Source organism: Taudactylus pleione, unplaced genomic scaffold (assembly GCF_031769625.1).
Source record: "Taudactylus pleione unplaced genomic scaffold, aTauple2 ptg001594l, whole genome shotgun sequence".
NCBI classification, from domain to species: Eukaryota; Metazoa; Chordata; class Amphibia; order Anura; family Myobatrachidae; genus Taudactylus; species Taudactylus pleione.
In genome coordinates, this window is record NW_028285991.1 from 44630 (window position 1) to 66705 (window position 22076).

General features: G+C 46.2%; 1 protein-coding gene across 1 annotated transcript in view; it reads left to right on the forward strand.

The window, feature by feature from the left end:
* Positions 1 to 22076, forward strand: part of LOC148442240 (coagulation factor XIII B chain-like) — a 116094-nt gene that overhangs the window by 37890 nt on the left and 56128 nt on the right. The window contains exons 3-4 of the mRNA XM_088464127.1: positions 1467 to 1572; positions 4695 to 4771. Coding sequence (XP_088320253.1) covers positions 1467 to 1572; positions 4695 to 4771 — 183 coding nt within the window. The remainder of the gene's footprint in view (positions 1 to 1466; positions 1573 to 4694; positions 4772 to 22076) is intronic.

A 22076-nucleotide genomic window follows, 5' to 3' on the forward strand; every position in this document is an offset into this window, starting at 1 on the left:
TACAGTATGATATTCCATACTGTACGCCATGGCGTACAGTACATAGCCATAGCGCTACAAGGGTATGGCTATGGCACAGCACCACTGGCAATGCATTGCAACCCCGCCACTGGGCACAAGCCAGAGATCCTATTTGTACCGTAATTCATCAGAACTGGCTATAAGTTACCACAACGCAAACTGTGCAGACATTGACGCAATTTTGTGGTTTAAACGCCGAGTCAGTTTGTACTATAGAGACCCCTCTCTTATACACAGTCAACTATCAGTTACTAAACATATTAAATTACTAATGTTACCAAGTCTAGGACAGCATTTTCATTGACGCAAGTTTGCGCTCTGCATCTGCCCTACAAACTGCTGTTAGTCCACTACTGTAGCACCTTATGTAGTAATGAATTTACTATTGTGTATACTGTGCGGTACTGTAAGTCTCGGACAGTGCAGAATGGCACTAGTGTGAAAATTCAACAGTACTGTTAGCAATACAGACAACTGGGCATGCGCCATAAAATAGCGCTACTTAATGTATGGCTTGGCTCCACTGGACATGGGGCACACATTCCATTGTGATTAAAATCCGACCACTGGGCACGCGCAGACATTGACGCAATTTTGCGGTTTAAACGCGCAGTCAGTTTGATATACAGAAACCAGTCTCTTTAACAGGGCCCATTGCCACTTGATGGTCATAATAAATCACTATAATGTCCGCGTTCATGTCAGCGCCGGCATTGACGCAAGTTTGCGTTCTAAGGTACAGTACTGTATGTACAATAATAAAAATCCTAGTTTCGCTGTTTGACTCCCGAAGCACTGGACAGACATGCGCTCCACATGTACTGTATTGAATACTGAATATTTTAAGTGAAGATTTTAAAAATAAATTAAAAAAACATACTGTATTTTCAAGGTCTCGAACCCACGGAACAAGAAGAGAGAAGCAGTGAGACTAGGCATTAGACCGCTAGGCCACACGCTTCACCCATTACTAGAGTTCTGTAGTTTGTAAAGTCTAATGTCTAAGCTTCTGTCAAACAATCATCGGCCGGTGATACAGAACATACCGTACGGTACATTGGAAAGTGACACCTGGTGGGCAAAATGTTGTATTACACGTAATGAAATCAGACGCATGCGCTATGTAGTTTAGGAAAAGTGACACCTGGTGGGCAAAATGTTGTATTACACGTAATGACTTTTTTCACTAATAAACTTTCTTTGTGGCGCGACTCATGGCGTGGTGTGTGGCGCGCCATGCGTGGCGTGAGAGATAGCGCTGTGATGCCACGTTATAGCTGGGCACATCAGTATGTATTTTTTATAAGCAGTTGTAGTTCTGCAGTTTTTATATAAAGACCACTTTCCCGGCTCAAACATCATGTTTTGTGTTAAGGAATAAAGGAATAAATTTATATTTTTTATATTCATGCATTGTTAGAATTTTTTATGTATTCTCTTAACAGAAAGACAATGTGGTCATCCAGGTGATGTTCTGTTTGGCACCTTTGAGCTAATAAATGAAGATGCATTTGTATATGGAGCTGTTGTGGAATACTCTTGTGATGAAGGGTAAGTCAAGAATAGATACATGTTGTAAGAAAAAAAAGATGAAAAGTGTGATGAGTAGTAATAATATCTCAAACCTCATACATTAGATGTTTGTTTTAATTATACCTTGTGAATGCCATACCGGAAGCATATCATTATACTGTAAGTTTTGCAGCTTGGGCTAGTATTGCATTTTGGTCACAATGACATATTTGATATTACCTTAATAAACATAATAATTAAGTACATATATAAATATAATAATTTATGACTGCATATTTTCTGCAAAGTGAAAAGAACAAGGTTTAATTTGGGTGAGTACCGCACAAAAAACTTTCTTATATCAGGGCTGAAACTAGGATTTTTGTCACCAGGGGCAAGACAGTAATTTGGCGCCCCCCTGGTAATTCCCTCTGCAGCAGTGCCCCTATAGTAATGCCCCTTGAGGTAATGCCCATGTAGTAGTGCCCATATAGTAATGCCCCTGTAGTAGTGCCCATATGATAATGCCCCCATAACAATAGTGCCCATATAGCAATTCCCCTGTAGTAGTGCCCATATTGTAATGCCATCATAGTAATGCCCATATGTTAATACCCATGTAGTGCCCATGCTCCCATATTAATGCCCTTGTGGAAATGTCCCTGTAGTGCCCATGCTTTCATAGTAATGCCCCTGTAGTGTCCATGCTCTCATAGTAATGCCCCTGTAGTGCCCATGCCCCCATAGTAATATCCTTGTAGTGCCCTTACAGTAATGCCACTGTAGTGCTCATGCCCCCACAGTAATGCCCCTGTGGTAATGCTTCTGTAGTGCCCATGCCCCAATAGTAATGCCCCTGTAGTACTCATGCCCCATTAGTAATGCCCATTACTGCCCATGACCCCATAGTAATGCCCCTGTGGTAATGCCCATGCCCCCATAATAATGCCCCTGTAGTGCAGCTTATTAAAAAAAAAATACTTACCTTGAATCCTGCATCCAGCGTGGCGTCCGCTCCGCCAGCTGCTCCTCGAAACTATGGGGGAAACGTCATGATGTCTCTCCCATAATGCCCGTGGGGAGAGCCGGAAGCTGGAGTTCGGGAGAGACATCGCCAGGTCGCCCCCACAAATTGTGGGTTGTCACCCACAGCTAAGCGAGTGGCCTGGAGGCAAATTTTTTTTTTTTTAAATCCACCCTGATTCAGAGCGAGCGTTCTCAAATAGCGATCTCCTCTGAATCAGGATCTAAATATGGATATACCTCGCATATCAAGTTCCATGTACATATGCGACTGCACTGCCTCTATCCATACACTTATTCAAATATTTAATATTTGACTAATCAGTCCAGAGAATCTGCTGCCATTTTTCTGCACCCCAGTTCCTATGTTTTTGTGCATAGTTGAGTCTTGTTCCACGTCAAAAGGTATGGCTTTTTGGCCGCAGTTATTCCATGAAGACCACTTCTGGCCAGACTTCTCCAAACAGTAGAAGGGTGTACCTGGGCCCCACTGGTTTCTGCCAGTTCTGAGCTGATGACACTGCTGGACATCTTCTGATTTCGAAGGGAAGTAAGCATGATGTGTCTTTGATATGATGCACTAAGTTTTCTTGATTTATCTGATCTGGTGAGTGATCCAGTTGCATCACAGGGGGGTGCGGGCCGCACCAGGTGACACCAAAATAGCAGGGCTGCTTTGCGAGTTTGGTGTCACCAAGTTGTGCTGCAGTTACAGTGATGGATGACGAGCGTATGTAAGTACTGCACCAGGTGTCACCACAACCGTTTACACCTCTGGAGTGATCTGCACAGTGTTTAAGCAACCTTACTTGATTTTTTGGCTTTGTTCCCCACTCAGAATCATCCAGGCCGTGTTCAGTTTAATTTTCACCATTTTCATTGAAAAATTCAGTAAAATTCACAGTAGTCACTGAACTTATTCATACTGGCTTGATGAACTTTGTGCTCATTGCTCAAGATTAGTTCACATTTTTAGTCTATCTAAAATTCAAGAATCTTTTTGGAATTGTCTCTTTAGAACCAGTTAGTTGAGAACTACTTTGAAACAATTCTGAGCATCACTAGTGTGGAATGGCAAACAGAAATAATGCAAAAAATAAAACCTGTTTACAGCAAAATTATGCTTGCATAAAATTCCTACACATTACATTGCTTTTGAGATTCTGGGGAATATTTACTAAAGTGCGGGTTTTTAGAAGTGGAGTTGTTGCCCATAGCAAACAATTAGTTCTTCTTAACATTTATCTAGCCCCTTGTAGAAGATAATAGCTAGAATCTAATTGGTTGCTATAGGCAATATCTCCACTTCAAAGATGAAAGGGAGGGGGTTTAACCCTCTATTATTCATCAGCACACTGAATTATACTTGCAACAATATATGAACACTATATGGTAATAGAACTTCAGAGATATTGGTTGCATGCATTTGCAAATACATGGTAAGCTGCTAGGCCACGTCACGGCTTCACTGTCACTAGCAGTCCCTAACACCATTTTTTTGTTAACATCTCGACTTCGAACTTAAGTAAATATACCCCTCTGAATCTATCACACAAGAGTGTGGATTAATATCTATTCATCAGATGAGAACAACAGTTCTTACCTAACTGACTCTATTAAAATACCATGGGCTAAATGTAATAAGTTCCGATTCTTCAGCCGCTGCGGGGATTTATGTGAGTCTCCCCAAATCTTTAAAGAGGCAATCATTTTAAATGCTAAATAAGCTTTGTTTAGCTTTTAAAATGATTGCCACTTTAAAAATACAGGGAGACTCTCAGAAATCCCCACAGTGGCTGTAGATCGGAAACTATTACATTTAGCCCCATATCTTACTGAATTTAAATATAAAATTATAGTGGCTTTTATATTAAATAATTTAACATGAACAACTTAATATTAATTTGAGACTCTTAAATAATTTTAAAACTAATAAACATGGAAAAATTATTTACTTGCATTTAATTGTTGTCAAATTAAGCACTGCTGCTAATTATGCTTAGGACATACAATAGCAACTTGTAATATTGTTTTACTTGGTTGTCTAGTAAATTAATTTTGTCATTAGTTAATATACAGCACATGCTAAATATAAAGTACAAATCTTTACTTTACATTCACTTATGTTTCTAATCTAGATATCAGATGGCGAGCAAACATAGAAAGCGAGAATGCATTGCAACGGGTTGGACAAACATTGCCCCACACTGTGAAGGTAACTGTGATCCACTATAACATAGCATGACACATTGGGGTGTAGATTTACTAAAGTTTCTAAAACAGACAACTGGTGGTGTTTCCCACAGCAACCAATCAGATCTATCTATCTATCTATCTATCTATCTATCTATCTATCTATCTATCTATCTATCTATCATTTTCTAGAATGCAATATAGAAATGATAGACATAATCTGTTTTGTTGCTCTGGGCAACGCCACCAATTGTCTGCTTTAAAATATCATGTAGATTATCTGCGCAACATAACTGTATACTATAATGATATACTTTAGGGAATCCAGTATGATGCCTTAGGTGTGAAACAGACACGTTCCTCTTACTTGTACAAACAAAAATTAATAAATACAGTAGTGTCTCCCCTGATGCAATAAAGGAATAGATAGGGGGAAACGGAGTAGGGTGTGGAATAGAAATAAGAATAGTGCTGTCCCTCCCTGCGGTGTCACCTGGTGCAGGGAGGGAAGATATGCGCCGTGCAGTCGCACGCCACCTAAAAGTGGGTGTGGCCTTGCGTGCAGGGCATGGAGACACAGGAAGAGGGTGTGACCTTTGCGGCCACACCCCCATGGTCCCGTTCTTACTGGGGGGCAGAGGTACGGACTGCCCTGTGTGCACTTATTATACAGTGCAGCACCCGGCTCCTGTCACTGAGGGGGAGTCTGCACCTTGGTGTCACCCCTCGGCAGGTGACACCCGGGTGCAGCACGCACCACCTTGTGATGCCACTGGGTAGATAGAAGTGGTAGTATAGAATTGATCTAATTCAATGATCTGCTTCTGCTTTTTTGTATAATGAGAATTGTATGGTATAGGAAACCATGTATTGTAAATAGCTCTGTTTCTTTGTCTGATTTAATTTCAACTCAACACCTGTTATTTCTAAAATTCACAATTATGTTAGTACAAACAGTAAAATAATATGTGACATTATAGTGAATTCAGCAAACAATTAAAATAACATTTGCTTATAAAAGTGAAAAATGAATATGTCTGGGGAGGATGAGCTTCAGCTCCAGGCCTCCACATAAAAATAGGCCCGTCATGATGACAGCATATTGATGATGAGCAGCCACCAGTTGGCCACACTGGTGGCCATAAATCATACATATTAAAATTGTATTTTTTCTTACAAAATGATGCCATGTAGAACATGAAGTGGAAACTAAAAGATATCACTATATATCGCATTACATTGATGCGATATATAGTGAGAAGACAGACCCGATATGCCTGCTCCTCACTGTGCATGCCCTGGCGTCGGAGAGCAGCAGATCAGACCTGCTGCAATGAATGCTGGGAAAAGGAGACTGAGCCAGCGCCGAGTACCGGGCAGACAGCAGGGAAGTATGCTACTTCCCTGCTCTGTTTGGGTTGCGGTACAGATAACGCCATCCTCAGATAGCGAATCTGTACCACAGGAGAGGAACGGAAAGCTGAGCTTTCCGTTCCTTCATGAATCGATGCAATGCGATGCAGGCATGGAGTGGGGGTCCCGCTGGATAAGTAATACACTTCTCATCGGTAAACTTGCTCAATGACTAGCACGAAGCAGAGAAGAGCCCTGATTTTAGCTAAACAAGGGTCTTCTCTGCTTCATGAAAAAACTCCTTAGAGAGATACTGGAGCCGATAGTGTAAAGGTTTACATGCCCACATAGCATTGGCAACATCCACACTGCATCGGTCACAGCTCCTTCACTTCTCATTATAGACCCTTGTGGTACCCCATAGTTATGGGGTCACCCGTTAGTAAATTAGGGAGACACTCAGGTGTTCTGTAGCCCCTGTCAGTTTTTTTATTATAAGATCATACAGCACCATTGGCCCCATAGGCTAATATAGTGAACTTTTACTGACCCTGTTCCCCCTGGACCATACTGAGCATGTGCGAACAGGGAGGTAGAAAATGCCTCTTGGACAGTAACCTATTTTTGCTGGAAAATCCTACCCCACTCATTGGTAGCCTCGGTGTCCAGGCAGAGATCCTTGTAGGGGGCCTGTTGCTGTGGGTCCCCTGTCCACTCATAGGAGCCAGACTGACAGGGAGGAGAGTATGGAAGAGCTTTTAAAATACCATCCCCAGGGCTGTCAGTAGTCAGTCTGTGAGAAATTTCTGTAAAAGAGTCTGGGAGGATTTTTAGTGGAGTACCCGTGGATTTGTTGGGAAATAGGGGTGCTGTACCCCCTTGTTGCCCTGGATTACAAACACTGAGCTTGGCCAAACAAGTAAACCCTATTGGATTACAAATAAAAGCCTTCCCGGAGTGACAGCCATGTATAGCTACCTACCTGTTCTGCCAGGTTATACTGGACAGTAAGACCTCACTTTCAGCTGTCTGTTGCCAGAGCAGAGACCCGCGGTCTCAGTAGGGCTGCTGCCGGCATATCACTCGGGGTGTCCAAAGTCCCGGAGAGCTGTGCATACGGAGTTTGTCCCCACAGAGGAGGAGAAAAGGATTAAGCCCCCCTTTCAAAGTCACCCCTACTACATGATGTCAGTGCTCTGCGGACCATAGGGGCTGCAGAGGAGATTGCCCCAGGACACTGCTGCAGCCTGCACTGTAAGGAGAGGAGCCCGCCCTCTCTGCTGCCGCTGAGGACGGATGGGAGGACCAAAGCACCCAGCCTTGGAAGCCCCCTCTGACTACGGGCTGCCCGGAGAAGAGCCTGAAGATTCAGAGGACCCACGCTGAGGAGCTGCCTGCCGGACCAGAGAGAAGCAGGTGCCGCGACTGTACCACCGCCGTGGACCATCGGGACGCCCGCCAAGAGGAAGACTCCCCTGAGGACGACCCCTGGAGGAGATCCGGAAGCCGCGGGCAGAAGAGAGCACAGTCCCATAGGAAAGCTTCAAGGACCCTGGAACCAATACTTATGCAGCCAGACAGAGTACCGGGTTGGATACAACTTGTCATCCCAGCCTGTCATCATCGTGAGGTGCCTGCTGGGGATCACACAGGAGCTCTGGTGCAGTGCTTTGCATCCTGGGGCTCCGCTGGATGTCGCAAGGAGGCTGAACAGCCACAGTTGGTGGTGAGACTGTGCACCTCTCTCTCTTATTAAACTTACTTGTGCCCCCTCTCCTGTCCTACCCACCCGCTATTCATATCCCTTAGCCTGCTGCTATGCCCTTTCTATGTCCCCAGGGTCCATAAAGTAAAAGGTGACGCAAGGGAGTCATATTGGAGGTCAGGATAGGTCCCTAGTCTGCTGGTTTGTGCAAAAAGGGAGGAAGTGAGGATCTTATTCGGGATTAGGTTTTGTGATTAGTTTGCATTTTCTAGCTGTGTGAAGCAGAGGACGCCCCTTTACTCTGTCTAGTTCCATTACTGATTTGGGATATTTCTCTCCTGTGAACCTCCAGCTCATGTCTGGGAGGGGACATGATTCATTTGTGTCGGCTCATGTCTGATGCAATTGTGGGTGATGTACAATATTTCCTATGTTTATCTTTAAACTAAATGTTATGCCATTGTTATGTATTTTTCTCTGTTTATGGTTGGCCATTGGTGTTAATTAATTGGTTGATAGTGGCCCGCCATGGCCCTTCATCTGTTGTATTATTCTGTAATGCTGTTTACTGCCCACTTTATTATTCAAATGTATTCGCTGATTTAGGCCCTCATTCAGAGCCGTTCGCTATTTGTGGTCGCTCGTTTAAAAACAAGGGGTGGCTATTCAAATGATCCGTACGCACATTGCAGTCTGTTCACACCTCTAAGTCTGAACGAGCGAGCAAAACATACGCTCGTTTATTTGTTAAAAACGCCCCCTGGCCGCTCGCATCCTACGTCATGTCCGCTATTTATTAGATTAATCGAGTACATCGACCAGCGTATGAACTGCTCGCTATTCTTGTGGTTGGTGTTTGCTACCACAAATTTGCGAGCAGTTCTGGCTATAAAATAACCCAGTGACGTGGTCACTGACGCTGCTGTTTTAAATATGCACACCCATAAAACGCCCGTTTTGACCTTTAAGCACGCCTGCGTTCGGATCTCCACTCCCCATTTTCAAGCACCTTCCCCTGTTACCACCCACATACGCCTCATTCTGTCACTCAAAATAGCAGGCACTCGCTATATTGCGTACCAACGATTTTCGGCCGCACTGACTGGTTCGCGCATGCGTACTAAAAACCGTACGCATGCGCAGATGTGCAAACATCGCTCGGAACGAGCGTACTGCCGCTAACGAGCGGCTCTGAATGAGGGCCTTAGTTCTAAATCTGTACCTGCTGAACTATTGCATTACCTGTTTAGTATTGCTTCCTGGTAGCTGGTAAACTCTTAACCCTGTGTGACCTCAGTTGGCAACACTCTCTTTATAAGTGGATTGTGTATGTATATAGGGCCTGATTCAGACCCGGTCGCAAGCACTGTGCGCTCACAACCGGGTCGATGTTTGCCCACTGGGCATGCACACAACGGAGCCAGCTCCGTCGTCTAAATGCGCAAGACCCGGCTAGCGATGGGTGCTCCATCGCTCCAGGTCTTGCACCAAAGGGGGCAAGCGGTTGATGGTGATTGACAGCTCCCCCATTTGGTAGGCGGGCAGGGGGTGTGGCTGGCCAAACCGAGGCATTCCCGAAGAAACGCCTGCCGTTTGGGGGCGGCCCCACTGACATCACCAGTGATGTCAGTGGGAGAGCTTCCTGCTCTATTAGAGCCAGAAGCTCTCTGGGGATTGCGGCCATGAGACCTTACCACAAGGGTCTCGTCGCAAGCCCGATGGTCACGATGGTCTTGACCATCGCGACCATCAACCTGGCTGCTCACAATAGCTGTGGGAGCGTCCATCTTTGAATCAGGGCCTTAGACTATTAGCTGTTACAGCCATAGCACTACAAGTACCCAACCTGAATGGGCATTACTTTGCTTGGAGCTATGTATTCTGAATAGACTGTTAGGTGTTACAGCCGTAGCACTACAAGTACCCAACCTGAATGGGCATTATTTTGCTTAGAGCTATGTATTCTGCATAGACTGTTAGCTGTTACAGCCGTAGCACTACAAGTACCCAACCTGAATGGGCATTATTTTGCTTAGAGCTATGTATTCTGCATAGACTGTTAGCTGTTACAGCCGGAGCACTACAAGTACTTATCCAACCTGCATGAGCATTATTTTGCTTGGAGTTAGTTCACTTTGCACAGATTGTTTTCCTGCTGTGATAGGCAATGCACTGCAACTACCTCACAAATTGGGCGTGGTGTACTTTCCATTCCAGATTAATATGCACTGCATAAGTACCTGTAATTGTAGTGTACGTTGCAGATAAATTATTCTTTGGTTCTGAAATGTTACTTTGCCGCATATGTCCTTCCTCAAAGTTCTAAAGAGACACAGGGCAGTTAGCCATATTTTATTCCGGTTCTTGTAATTCCCACTCTCTTGCCAGCTGAGGTCACCGGTAGAGGACAGGGGGGTATTAAGTAGAGATATTGATATGGAAATGTGCAAGATGTTATCCTGTTAATGCTAAATATTTTCGGTGTCATTTGTTGTTATTTATTAACAAATAATAAAATTGTGTTGTACCGTTCTTTTTGACTGGTCACGGTGTCTGCAAAAGGGGAATATCAGGCTTGCCTCTCTGTCACAGTGTATCCTCTCTTAGCTACAGGGAAATCGGCCGCCAAAGCATACTGAACACACCTGAACCTGCTGCTAGTGGTGCATTACTGTACAAACTTTCAGAGCATCACACCTTTAAATATTTTCAGACCCATGTGGCCCTTTATCCATCCCTTAATAATAATTTTTTTTTAACTTATAGGGCAATTGGTTGTGCTGTGGTTATAAAGGATATAAATGCCCTGGGATCTGTAGAAAAAGAACCTAAGCGGCACTTATAATTTGTATCCAGGGCATTAACTAGCGGTATGCAAGCAGTGCTGTACACAGGATGCACCATCGCCACCCCACAGCACCTGCATGTAGTTTGCAGGGTGCCTGGAATGACAGCCTGTAGTCAGTAGCTCTACGGTAAAGTTGCCCAAAGTGTCCAAATAGACGCTCAAAGATGACATCTGCAGTCTGCAGTCTGTGGATCTGCCCAAAGCATCCTTAGGACTCCCCAGTGCTACTTCCTAAAGATGACAGCCTTACCTTTTAGTTGTGATATCATAATGTCACATGTTTAGGGGCCTGGGCCGGAACAGGGTGCATGTCACAAACCACACTGCCGGCACCCGGTTACTTATCTGGTTTCTTGCTCCATGATCCAGCTCTGGGACAGACTCCCTCCAGCTGTGGCATCTCCTGTAGTATCTCTGGCTTCCACATACAGCATTCTTTCCAGAGCTGACATTTGGTAATGGGTGGTCCCTGGGCCTAATTCAGAGCCAGACGCTCTGACAGAGCGCTCGCTCTGAATCAGGGCCGGCCTTCTGTTTTTTTAGAGCGGCCTCCTGGCCGCTCGCATAGCTGTGGGTGACCACCCACAGCTATAGCGAGCGGCCAGGAAGATGGTCATGATGGTCAAGACCATCGCGACCATCGGGCTTGTGACGAGACCCTTGTTCCCATGGGAACGCCTCCGTCTGGGCAGCCACGTCCCCGGCCTGCCCACCAAAGGGGGCGTGCTGTCACTCAACATCAACAGCATGCCCCCTTTGGTACGAGACCCGGAGCGATGGTTTGCCCGTCGTGCGCATGAGCACTGGGCCACCATCGACCCGCTTGCGAGGGCATAGCACTCGCGAGCGGGTCTGAATCAGGGTCCCAGTTCCAAGACATTACCAGAACTTATGTTACCTTGGAAGTTTAGAACTATGGGCCTGATTCAGAGCCACTCGTAAGTGGCAGCTCGTTCGCTCCGAGCGATGTTTGCCCAACTGCGCAAGCGTACGGATCGTTATACGCATGCGCGAACCAGTCAGTGCGGCCGAAATTCATGTGCTCACAAAATAGCGAATGCCTGCTAATTTGAGTGACAGGATGAGGCGTATGTGGGTTGTAACAGGGGAAGGTGCTTGAAAACGGGGAGTGGAGATCCTATCGCAGGCGTGCTTAAAGGTCAAAACGGGCGTTTTATGGGTGTGCATATTTAAAACAGCAGCGTCATTGACCACGTCACTGGGTTATTTTATAGCCAGAGCTGCTCGCAAAATTGTGGTAGCAAAAACCAACCACAAGAATAGCGAGCAGCTCATACCCTGTTCGATGTACTCAATTAATCTAATAAATAGCAGACATGACGTAGGATGCGAGCGGACAGGGGGCATAGTTTCCCAAAAAACGACCGCAAGTTTTGTTTGCTCGTTCAGACCTAGAGGCGTGAACAGACCGCAAACAGCGAACGGTTCATTTGAATAGCCACCCCTATTTTCTGGACGAGCGAGCGCAAATAGCGACCGGCTCTGAATCAGGCCCTATGTTTTGTGATCATTATTTAGGCAGCAAAGATTTCTAATGTTACTCCTATTAGTGAACACTAATAGGAGTAACATTAAAAATCTTTGTAACCCTAGAAACAATCCTTGTAACTCCACCTCAGTTTCTCTGACCTCAAGAGTGACAAATTGGGGACATGTCACAAGGACACGCCCCCTCCCAGTCAGCCACGCCCCAATATCAGGAGTGTGTGTACCTTGGGGCGCAGATGAAGACTCTGTATGCACATTAGCTCCCTGCCATAGCCCTGCTATCCAGGCCTAGCCTAACTATAGGCCTAGCACCTCTTTACCATACCCGTGAGCCTACCGCCCGACTGCATGCCCAGGAGATAAGGCCCTGGGGGGCTCTGTGAGAGTGCTGAATCTGTAGTTAACCATGGCATACCATATCTTTATTGCGCAAAGAACATGTCCATTAAGGCTTCAGCCTTAATGAGCGGAATTTCATTGCTTTTTTAAGTTTAAGTGGCAGAAAGTCAGTAGGTTTTGTGAAACTTCAGATCATGTCTAAGAAGTCTTAATGGTGTGACACAGTCAGATTAGGGGTCCCTCTCCTGGGTAGAGGTCTCCTTCCTTACACACACACACAGCAGCAGGGAAGCAGCACACCAGTCTGGATGTGAGTACAAGCTGGTCGGCGCCAGTCTTTATTGTACAGTGTCAGAAATAACATAAAGAAAACATAAACATAAATCCTAGCCCTGTCGGGGCACTAACTTCACAGGTGGTTCCCTCACTACCAAACCTGGCAGGGCCTAATGCCCTCACCAGCGACAAAGGCACAGCACAACACTCACAGTTAGGTTTTCAAGTGTCTCTGAGCAAACTCCCTGCCTGCTCTCCCAGGTGAGACAATCAGCCCTCAACACACTAGGCTTATATTGGCCACTCTCAGGTGGAAACCCTAACAAGCCTGTTACCAGGCTAAGAGAACCAAAACCTGGAGTGGCCGTGGGTGGAGCCCTCCCTCTCCTCTCACCCACAACCCCCAGGTCCCAAACCGGCTTTTCAAAAAGCCGAAACTCAAGCCTGCTACACTGCAGACTTTCTCCTGGGGGTTTAAAACACATAAGACAGGAATCTGGGACAAATGTACCTGCCACAGACCACTTTACCAGTGATCCTATCACATATCCCCCCCCTTTGTTTTGACCTGTGGGGCGGAACAACTGAAGCCCCCAAACAATGAATGCGTGACAACGCGTCAGCATTGGCCAGCTGGCTTCCTGGCCTGTGTTCCACTGAAAATTTAAAAGTTTGTAACGCCAAGAACCATCTTGTAATTCTCGCATTACTGTCCTTATTTTCAGACATCCACTTCAGAGGGGCATGGTCATTGATCAATTTGAACTTTCTTCCGACCAAGTAGTACCTGAGAGCCTCTAACGCCCACTTTATGGCCAACGCCTCCTTCTCCACTGTGGCATAGTTTCTCTCATGTACATTCAACTTTCTGCTAAGATAGAAAATAGGGTGTTCCTCACCCTCCTTGTTCTGGGACAGGACCGCTCCTATACCTACTTTTGATGCATCGGTTTGTACTATGAATTCCCTTTCAAAATTAGGAGTCATCAGGACTGGTTGGGAACACAACGCTACTTTCAACTCCTGAAAAGCTTTCTCTGCCTCAGGACTCCATTCTACCATGACTTTTTGTTTGCCTTTGGTCAGGTCAGTCAGTGGGACTGCCATGGTGGCAAAGTTGGGTATAAACCTCCTGTAGTACCCCGTAATTCCCAAGAAGGCTCTCACCTGCTTCTTATTCAGAGGCCGTGGCCAGTTTTGTATGGCATCAACCTTATTGAGCTGAGGCTTTATCAGGCCTCTGCCAATGGTGTATCCCAGATATTTTACTTCCTCCATGCCTAGACAACACTTTTTTGGGTTGGCTGTCAAACCTGCCTTATAGATGGAGTCCAACACTGCTTGTACCCTGGGTAAGTGAGACTGCCAATCAGGACTATGAATGACCACGTCATCCAGATAAGCAGCCGCATACCGTCTATGGGGCCTTAGAATCCTGTCCATCATTCTTTGGAAGGTAGCAGGTGCCCCATGTAGCCTGAAGGGCAACATCTTGTACTGAAACAAGCCCTCTGGCGCTGAAAAAGCTGTCTTTTGTTTGGCGCTCTCGGTTAACGGTACTTGCCAATACCCTTTGGTTAGGTCAAGAGTGGTTAAATACCTTGCCATCCCTAGTCTCTCAATCAGTTCATCCACTTTTGTCATCGGGTAGGCATCGCCTTTTGAAACACTATTCAACTTTTGGAAGTCATTGCAGAAACGCACACTCCCGTCGGGCTTTGGAATCAACACAATGGGACTTGACCATTCACTATGTGATTCTTCAATAACCCCTAACTCTAGCATATTTTTAATTTCTTTCGACACCGACTCTCTTTGTGCTTCTGGTAACCTATAGGGCTTTAGATTAACTTTAACCCCTGGGTCAGTGATTATGTCGTGTTTAATGACCGAGGTTTTCCCAGGTACGTCAGAGAACAGCACCCTATTTCTGATCAGAAACTCCTTGACCTCTTGTTGTTGAATTGCCGACAGGGTTTTTGCCACTGTCACTTCGGGAACTAAGAGCCCTGGATTTACTGGAGGGGCTCGGACGGCCGACAGTACCACTCTATCTTTCCAGGGCTTTAACAGATTTATATGGTATATCTGTTCCGGCTTTCTTTTCCCCGGCTGGTAAACTTTGTAATTGACCTGTCCCACTCTTTCTAAGATTTCAAAGGGCCCTTGCCATTTAGCCAAAAGTTTATTTTCCACAGTGGGAACCAACACTAACACTCTGTCCCCAGGAGCAAAGCTGCGTAACCGGGCATTGCGGTTGTATACCCTCTGCTGTGCCTGTTGAGCCTGTTCCAGGTGCTCTCTCACTATCGGCACTACCGCAGCAATTCTCTCCTGCATTTGAGAAACATACTCATACTGTAAGGACTAGACTGCCCCTCCCATGTCTCTTTGGCAATGTCTAGTAACCCACTTGGGTGTCTCCCATACAACAAGTCGAAGGGTGAAAACCCGGTGGAGGACTGGGGAACCTCTCTTATGGCCAACAATAAATACGGCAATAAGTAATCCCAATCCCTACCATCCTTGTCGACCACTTTCCTAAGCATGTGTTTTAACGTCTTGTTAAACCTCTCGACCAGCCCATCGGTTTAGGGGTGATAAACCGAAGTTCTTAACAGTTCAATTTTGAACAGGAGGCATAACTCTTTCATGACTTTTGACATAAACGGTGTACCCTGGTCAGTTAGTATCTCCTTGGGTATACCCAGCCTGCTAAAGACATGAACTAGCTCTCTGGCAATGGTCTTGGTTGACATATTGCGCAACGGGATCGCTTCCGGGTACCTGGTAGCGTAATCCATTATGACCAAAATATACTGGTGTCCCTTGGCAGACTACATTAAGGGTCCAACCAAATCCATCGCTATTCTTTCAAACGGCACCTCTATAATAGGCAATGGAACTAGTGGACCCTTAAAATGTGGCCTGGGAGCATGATACTGACACTCAGGGCAGGATGCGCAAAAGTCAGACACCTCTTTATGAAGCCCGGGCCAGAAAAACCTCTGCATTATTCGCTCAGTGGTTTTCTCTACCCCTAGATGGCCTGCCGTTATATGACCATGGGCCAGATCCAACACTGTTCTTCTGTAGGCTTTGGGAACTATTAGTTGTTCCACAATATCTTCCCCCTTCTTAGTCACCTGATATAACAAATCCTGACACCTTGCCATGTGGGGATAGGACAAAGGACTATCAGGGTCTACGGGTTTACCATCAACTACTTTTACATTCTCCCTGGCTTTTACCAAAGTAGGGTCATTCAACTGCTCCACGGCAAAGACCTCTCTTCTGACCTCTAAATCAGGCAGACCATCACCTGGCCCAACAACACTTCCCACCTCAATGGGAGGCACATCAGTTGGAGGGCCACCTTCACGCTCCGCATTCTCTAGTTCGCCAACCATAGTAGAAAAAGGGAATAACTCTGACTCAGAAGAAACTCCCTCCTCCACTACATCGACAACCTTCTCAAATGGATCGGGGTTGTTCACCTCTGGAACAAAACGGCTTTCCCACAACTTCCAGAAGTGAGCAAAGTCTCTCCCCAATATTGCATCGTACACCAGACCATGCACCAAACCCACAGAAACTATAGCAGAGCCACATGGTGTCTCGATGTTCACCTCAGCCGTAACATAATATCGATTATCCCCATGTATGCAGGTCACACCAACAGTTTTCCCCTTACGCCTCAAGGGGTTCACCAGCTCAGCTTTTATAAGTGTCACCAAGCTACCAGAGTCTAACAGTGCCTCTACTCGGTTGCCATCTACAGTGAGTACACACATGTGCTTATCAGTCTCAGCCTGCCGGTCAGCCGTACAGGCTGTCTGTGCAAAGAAAGACCACCTGCGGTAGACATGAGCAGTATCACATTGCATAGGTTCAGTTGTAAGTGAACAATTAGCGGCAATATGGCCGAAGCCACCACATCGGAAACACTGAGTCATATTAATGTATAGTCGTTTACGGGGCAAGAACCTTCCTGGCCTGGCAGGCCTGTCTCCAGGTTCTACACCCTCAGTCTTAGGTACATTCCACCGCCCAGCACCCTTTTCCCCTGGAACAGTCTTACCAGTGTCTGTGGGAGTTCGCCGGTGCGCCATCGGGGCTCGGTGGGGCATACTCATCAGCTCCTCAGCCGCCACTTACCTCTCCACCAGCTCGACCAACTGGTCCGCGGACTTAGGGTCTGCATGGCTCACCCACTTGCGCAGAGTCACAGGTAATGATCGCAGGTACCGGTCCATAACGACCCTTTCCACGATCTGTGGTCCCGTCAGCGTCTTGGGCTGTAGCCATTTTGAGGACAGATGGACGAGGTCATGCATCTGTGAACGTGGAGGCTTGTCCCTATGGAACTCCCAGCGGTGGACCCGTTGGGCACGAACAAAGGTGGTGACTCCCAAGCGAGTTAGGATCTCCTGTTTTAGTTTTTTATAGTCCTTGGTATCAGCCAGGCATAAGTCGAAATAGGCCTTTTGTGGCTCCCCAGACAAAAAAGGTGCCACCAGACTTGCCCACTGCTCCTTGGGCCAACTCTCCCTTTCGGCCGTTCTTTCAAACGTGGTGAGATAGGCCTCCACATCATCGCCCGAAGTCATCTTTTGGAGGAAGTGACTGGCTCGTACGGAGTGAGTGGTGGTGGGAGGACCAGTAGTAACATCTCTGGGCCGGGCGACCAGGTGCTGTACCACCTCTCTTATGGCCTGGCTGTTTTCCGCTAAGGCCTGGCGGGTTTCCTCGATGGCGACCTGTTGTTGCCTCTGGGCTGTCTCCAAGGCCAACAGTTGCACTCTGGTGGATTCCTGCTGAGCCCTGGTAGATTCCTGCTGAGCTGCTGTAGCTTCCTGTTGAGCCCTGGTAGATTCCTGCTGAGCTGCTGTAGCTTGGAGCAAGGCCTTAACAATTTCCTCCATTTTGTCCTGGGGTGTAGGTTGGAAGCTGAACCTTGCCTCTCTGAGCATTGGCTGACGCCTCCTCTATGGGACTCCAAGGACACAGTGTTATTTCCACACTCACAAATTGGGTGTCTGTCCCTTTAATTTTTAAACGGAAAGTTTTCCTCTCGCTGCAACTTCAGTGTGTGTGGGTGCCCGCATTCTCCACCATATTGTGACAGTCAGATTAGGGGTCCCTCTCCTTGGTAGAGGTCTCCTTCCTTACACACACACACAGCAGCAGGGAAGCAGCACACCAGTCTGGATGCGAGTACAAGCTGGTCGGCGCCAGTCTTTATTGTACAGTGTCAGAAATAACATAAAGAAAACATAAACATAAATCCTAGCCCTGTCGGGGTACTAACTTCACAGGTGGTTCCCTCACTACCAGAACCTGGCAGGGCCTAATGCCCTCACCAGCGACAAAGGCACAGCACAACACTCACAGTTAGGTTTTCAAGTGTCTATGAGCAAACTCCCTGCCTGCTCTCCCAGGTGAGACAATCAGCCCTCAACACACTAGGCTTATATTGGTCACTCTCAGGTGGAAACCCTAACAAGCCTGTTACCAGGCTAAGAGAACCAAAACCTGGAGTGGCCATGGGTGGAGCCCTCCCTCTCCTCTCACCCACAACCCCTAGGTCCCAAACCGGCTTTTCAAAAAGCCGAAACTCAAGCCTGCTACACTGCAGACTTTCTCCTGGGGGTTTAAAACACATAAGACAGGAATCTGGGACAAATGTACCTGCCACAGACCACTTTACCAGTGATCCTATCACAATGGGTTATGTGAAACCGTAAGGTTTTTTGTCTATGGAATGAATATTTATTATACTGTGTGTGTGTAATTATATATATATATACACACAGTATATTTCTATATTTATGCTTCCCATTTGTTTTTCCTTGTCTTGTCCTTTCATAAATCTGTATGTATGTGCCTCCCCCTATATGTTCTGCATTGTGTCCCCTATATGTTTTGTATTGTGCTTCCCCTTCTCTGTATCCCACTGTGCTCCACATCCTGCATTTTTCTTCCCTTTCCCTATCCCACACTGTGCTCCCCATGTCACCCACACAGAGTCCCTCCCTTCCCTCATCTTACCCACACTGCTCCCCCCCTTCCCTCATCACACCCACTGTGCCCTCCATTCCCTCATCTCAACCACACTGTGCCCCCTCTAACACTTACCTATAACAACGTTAGCCAGAAAGGGAAAGTCGTCCAGGGCCATCTTCATTCTTGTACTTCTTCTTAGTCCTGCTCATCTGAGCCTGCTGCAACTGTCACGCTTGACGCTGACTGCCAGGGTCCCTGGAGAAGCTGAACATCGCACTGACTGGGGTGGGGGCGGAGCTTCATGATAACTCATTGGTTCTCTCAGTCAGTGATCAGAGGAGCCTGAAGCAGACAGTTCAACTTACTTCAGACTCCTCTGATCACTGGCTTAAATATCCGATGAGTCATCAGGCAGCCGGGCCCCACCCCACCCCAGTGCTGCTCTGTTCAGCTTAGCTTCTCCAGGCCACAACACAGAAGATGCTGCTGATGCCAGCCTATGCTCTCAGGGCAGGGTCCAGGCAGCCTCCTCAGGTAGTAGTGGGTGGCCGCAAGAGTGAATGTGAACGCACACAGCCCAACGTCATTACATCACCATGCACTTACGCATTAGCAGGATCAGATGACTGATCCTACTGGTGCGATGCAGGAGAGGTGGAGCTATTGAAGGTCTTCCCGGTCAGGCTCCAAGGTAATGCGTATCTGACCAGGCACCCATTAATTCCATTTAAAAATGTTGAATTAGTGGAAGAGGCTAGTGGGTGGTCAGATGCACCCCCGACCAACCCCTAGTTTTGTCTATGTTGCTGGCTTCTGGGTGCAGCCATGACAGTCTGAATCAGTTGACTGTTCATCCTCCAACAGGAGATCAGTATGTAGTCATATGATGCCTGCAGCCAATCCCTGACTAGCCAGTGGTATATAAGGACTCTCCCTGCACACAGCACTTGCCAGTGCAATGTTGTCTATAGCCCAGCTTAGACCTCTCCAGTGAGCTCCTGCAGTTTACCTTGCTCCATTCCTCTAAGGGCCAAACTCCACCTAGCTGCACTGCTGGCTTCTGTAACCATTCCGATATCCTGCACCATCAGTTTCAATCTAATATCTTGCACCATTGGTTCCAGTCAATATACTGCACCATCGTTTACAGTCTGGTGTATTCAGCTATCAAGCTATTCCGGTTCCATTCCAGTGTATTCAGCAATCAAGCTATTTCGGTTCCATCCTGGTGTACTCCGCTATCAAGCTTTTCAGGTTCCATTCCGGTATAATCAGCTATCAAGCTATTCCGGTTCCATCCCGGTGTATTCAGCTATCCAGAATTCCAGTTCCATTCTGGTGAATCCCATGTTCCGACTCCATATCATACATTATCTGTGATTAGGCATCATCTGGACTTCTTTCAGGTCCTCAGCTGCATTCTCAGTGCCCACGGTTGCCAACAGCACTCACCTGTCCATCAGCTTCTAACAGGTCACTAATATTACTCCCAGACTCTAGGCCAGTCCAAGACTGCAGTAAGCATTCACAGAGTAACCGATCCATGACATCACACTGCAGTCCTGTCACAACGCTGTTTGCATCCAAAGTTATTCAGTAAAAGGTCTACATTAGTCTCTGGTTAAGCAATTCACCCCCAGTAGACTGCAACAGTCATCTAAAGTAATTGATGGTAGTGTAGTAATAAGGTCACCCTTTTAGATCATCAGTGGCTGTATGTACTGCTCAGACGTGATATAACAGTATGTTAAGCAGAGTGGATATTGGAGGACCTACCCAGACTAAAGCAGGTAAATATATCCCGCTGTACGCCACCTGAGAGTTGCGTATAGTAGCACCATCAAATTCTGAATACATAATTTTTGGAATTTGATGAATAGCCTAATTTCTACATCCCCATATTAATATATGGGTAGTGTGGAAATTAACGCAGACACACTTAACACATGAGATATCACTGCTCTCTCCTGGTTAAGTGTGTTAATGAATACTAAAAAACTGTAATTACGGAAAAATGTCCTTAAAACCGTTATTTTAGTGTTGATGAATAGTCCCCTAAGTGTCTAATCAATTAAGGCTGTGATCGTTCAATGAAAAAGATAAAAGGTTGTAGGGGAAAGGAGAGGTTAGTGAATAACTGGGGCAATAGAGGCAATTCCAAACAAGACTAAAGCTAGCTACACACTGTCAGAATTTCTTGTCCGGGATGAGAAACGGGGAGATTTTTCAGTAAATTGCCAGCTCCAATACCTGTGCTACACATTATGCAATTTTTATTAGAAGCTACCGATTTTCCACCACACCACACTCATTGTGCATATGTACACCCACAAGGAGGATGACATAGTGACAGGAAAACATAGGAAATATCAGCAGATTATCGAAAATACACACACACTGCATGATATCGGGAAATTGAGGCCAAGATCTTCATTCTTGGCCAATTGATCAGATAATCGAAAGGATGCGTTTGTGGACGTTTTTAACCATTTTATTGGTGAAACGCTAAAACGATCGTTTACACACACTATACAGTAAATCATGCTGATCACGCAATTATTATCAAATTGACCAATAATTGTATAGTGTGTACCTAGCTATAGGGGTAAATTTACTAAGCTCTGTGTTTGGTCGAGATATCACAGGTGTGTTTGGCCATTTTTTAGAACTCTGAAATTCACTAAAAGCAAACTCGGGTGCGAAATCATGAAACTTTCTTTAAAAAATGGGTGGAAACTAGGGATGTGCAGGCTCGGATAGGTTCGAGTTTGCACGTGGAGTTCGGATTTTTCCCTCCAAAAAAACGGAACTCAGAACGAGGCAAAACGTCATCTTACATGGACGAACATCATCATTCCTGGACTTAAGTCCAGGAATGATGATGTTCGTCCATGTAAGATGACGTTTTGCCTCGTTCTGAGTTCCGTTTTTTTGGAGGGAAAAATCCGAACTCCACGTGCAAACTCGAACCTATCCGAGCCTGCACATCCCTAGTGGAAACACATGTAGAAATAAATGGCGTGGGTGTCACCGTATTTTTAAAACCACATACATCTGTACCCTGGTAAATGACTGAGCCCACGTGGTTTCCGTAATTTGTTGGGCCGCCAGCCAATCAGAGGCTACTTCAGAGTAAGCGGCCACTGATTGGCTGTATGCCGCATGGCTGTCAATCAACAGCCACGTGGGTGACAGCTAATCAGCAGCTCTGATTGGCTGGAGGCTCGGCAAGTGATGGAAACCACCCAGTCACCGTCATTTACCAAGATAGAGATGTGCAGTATGTGGAAA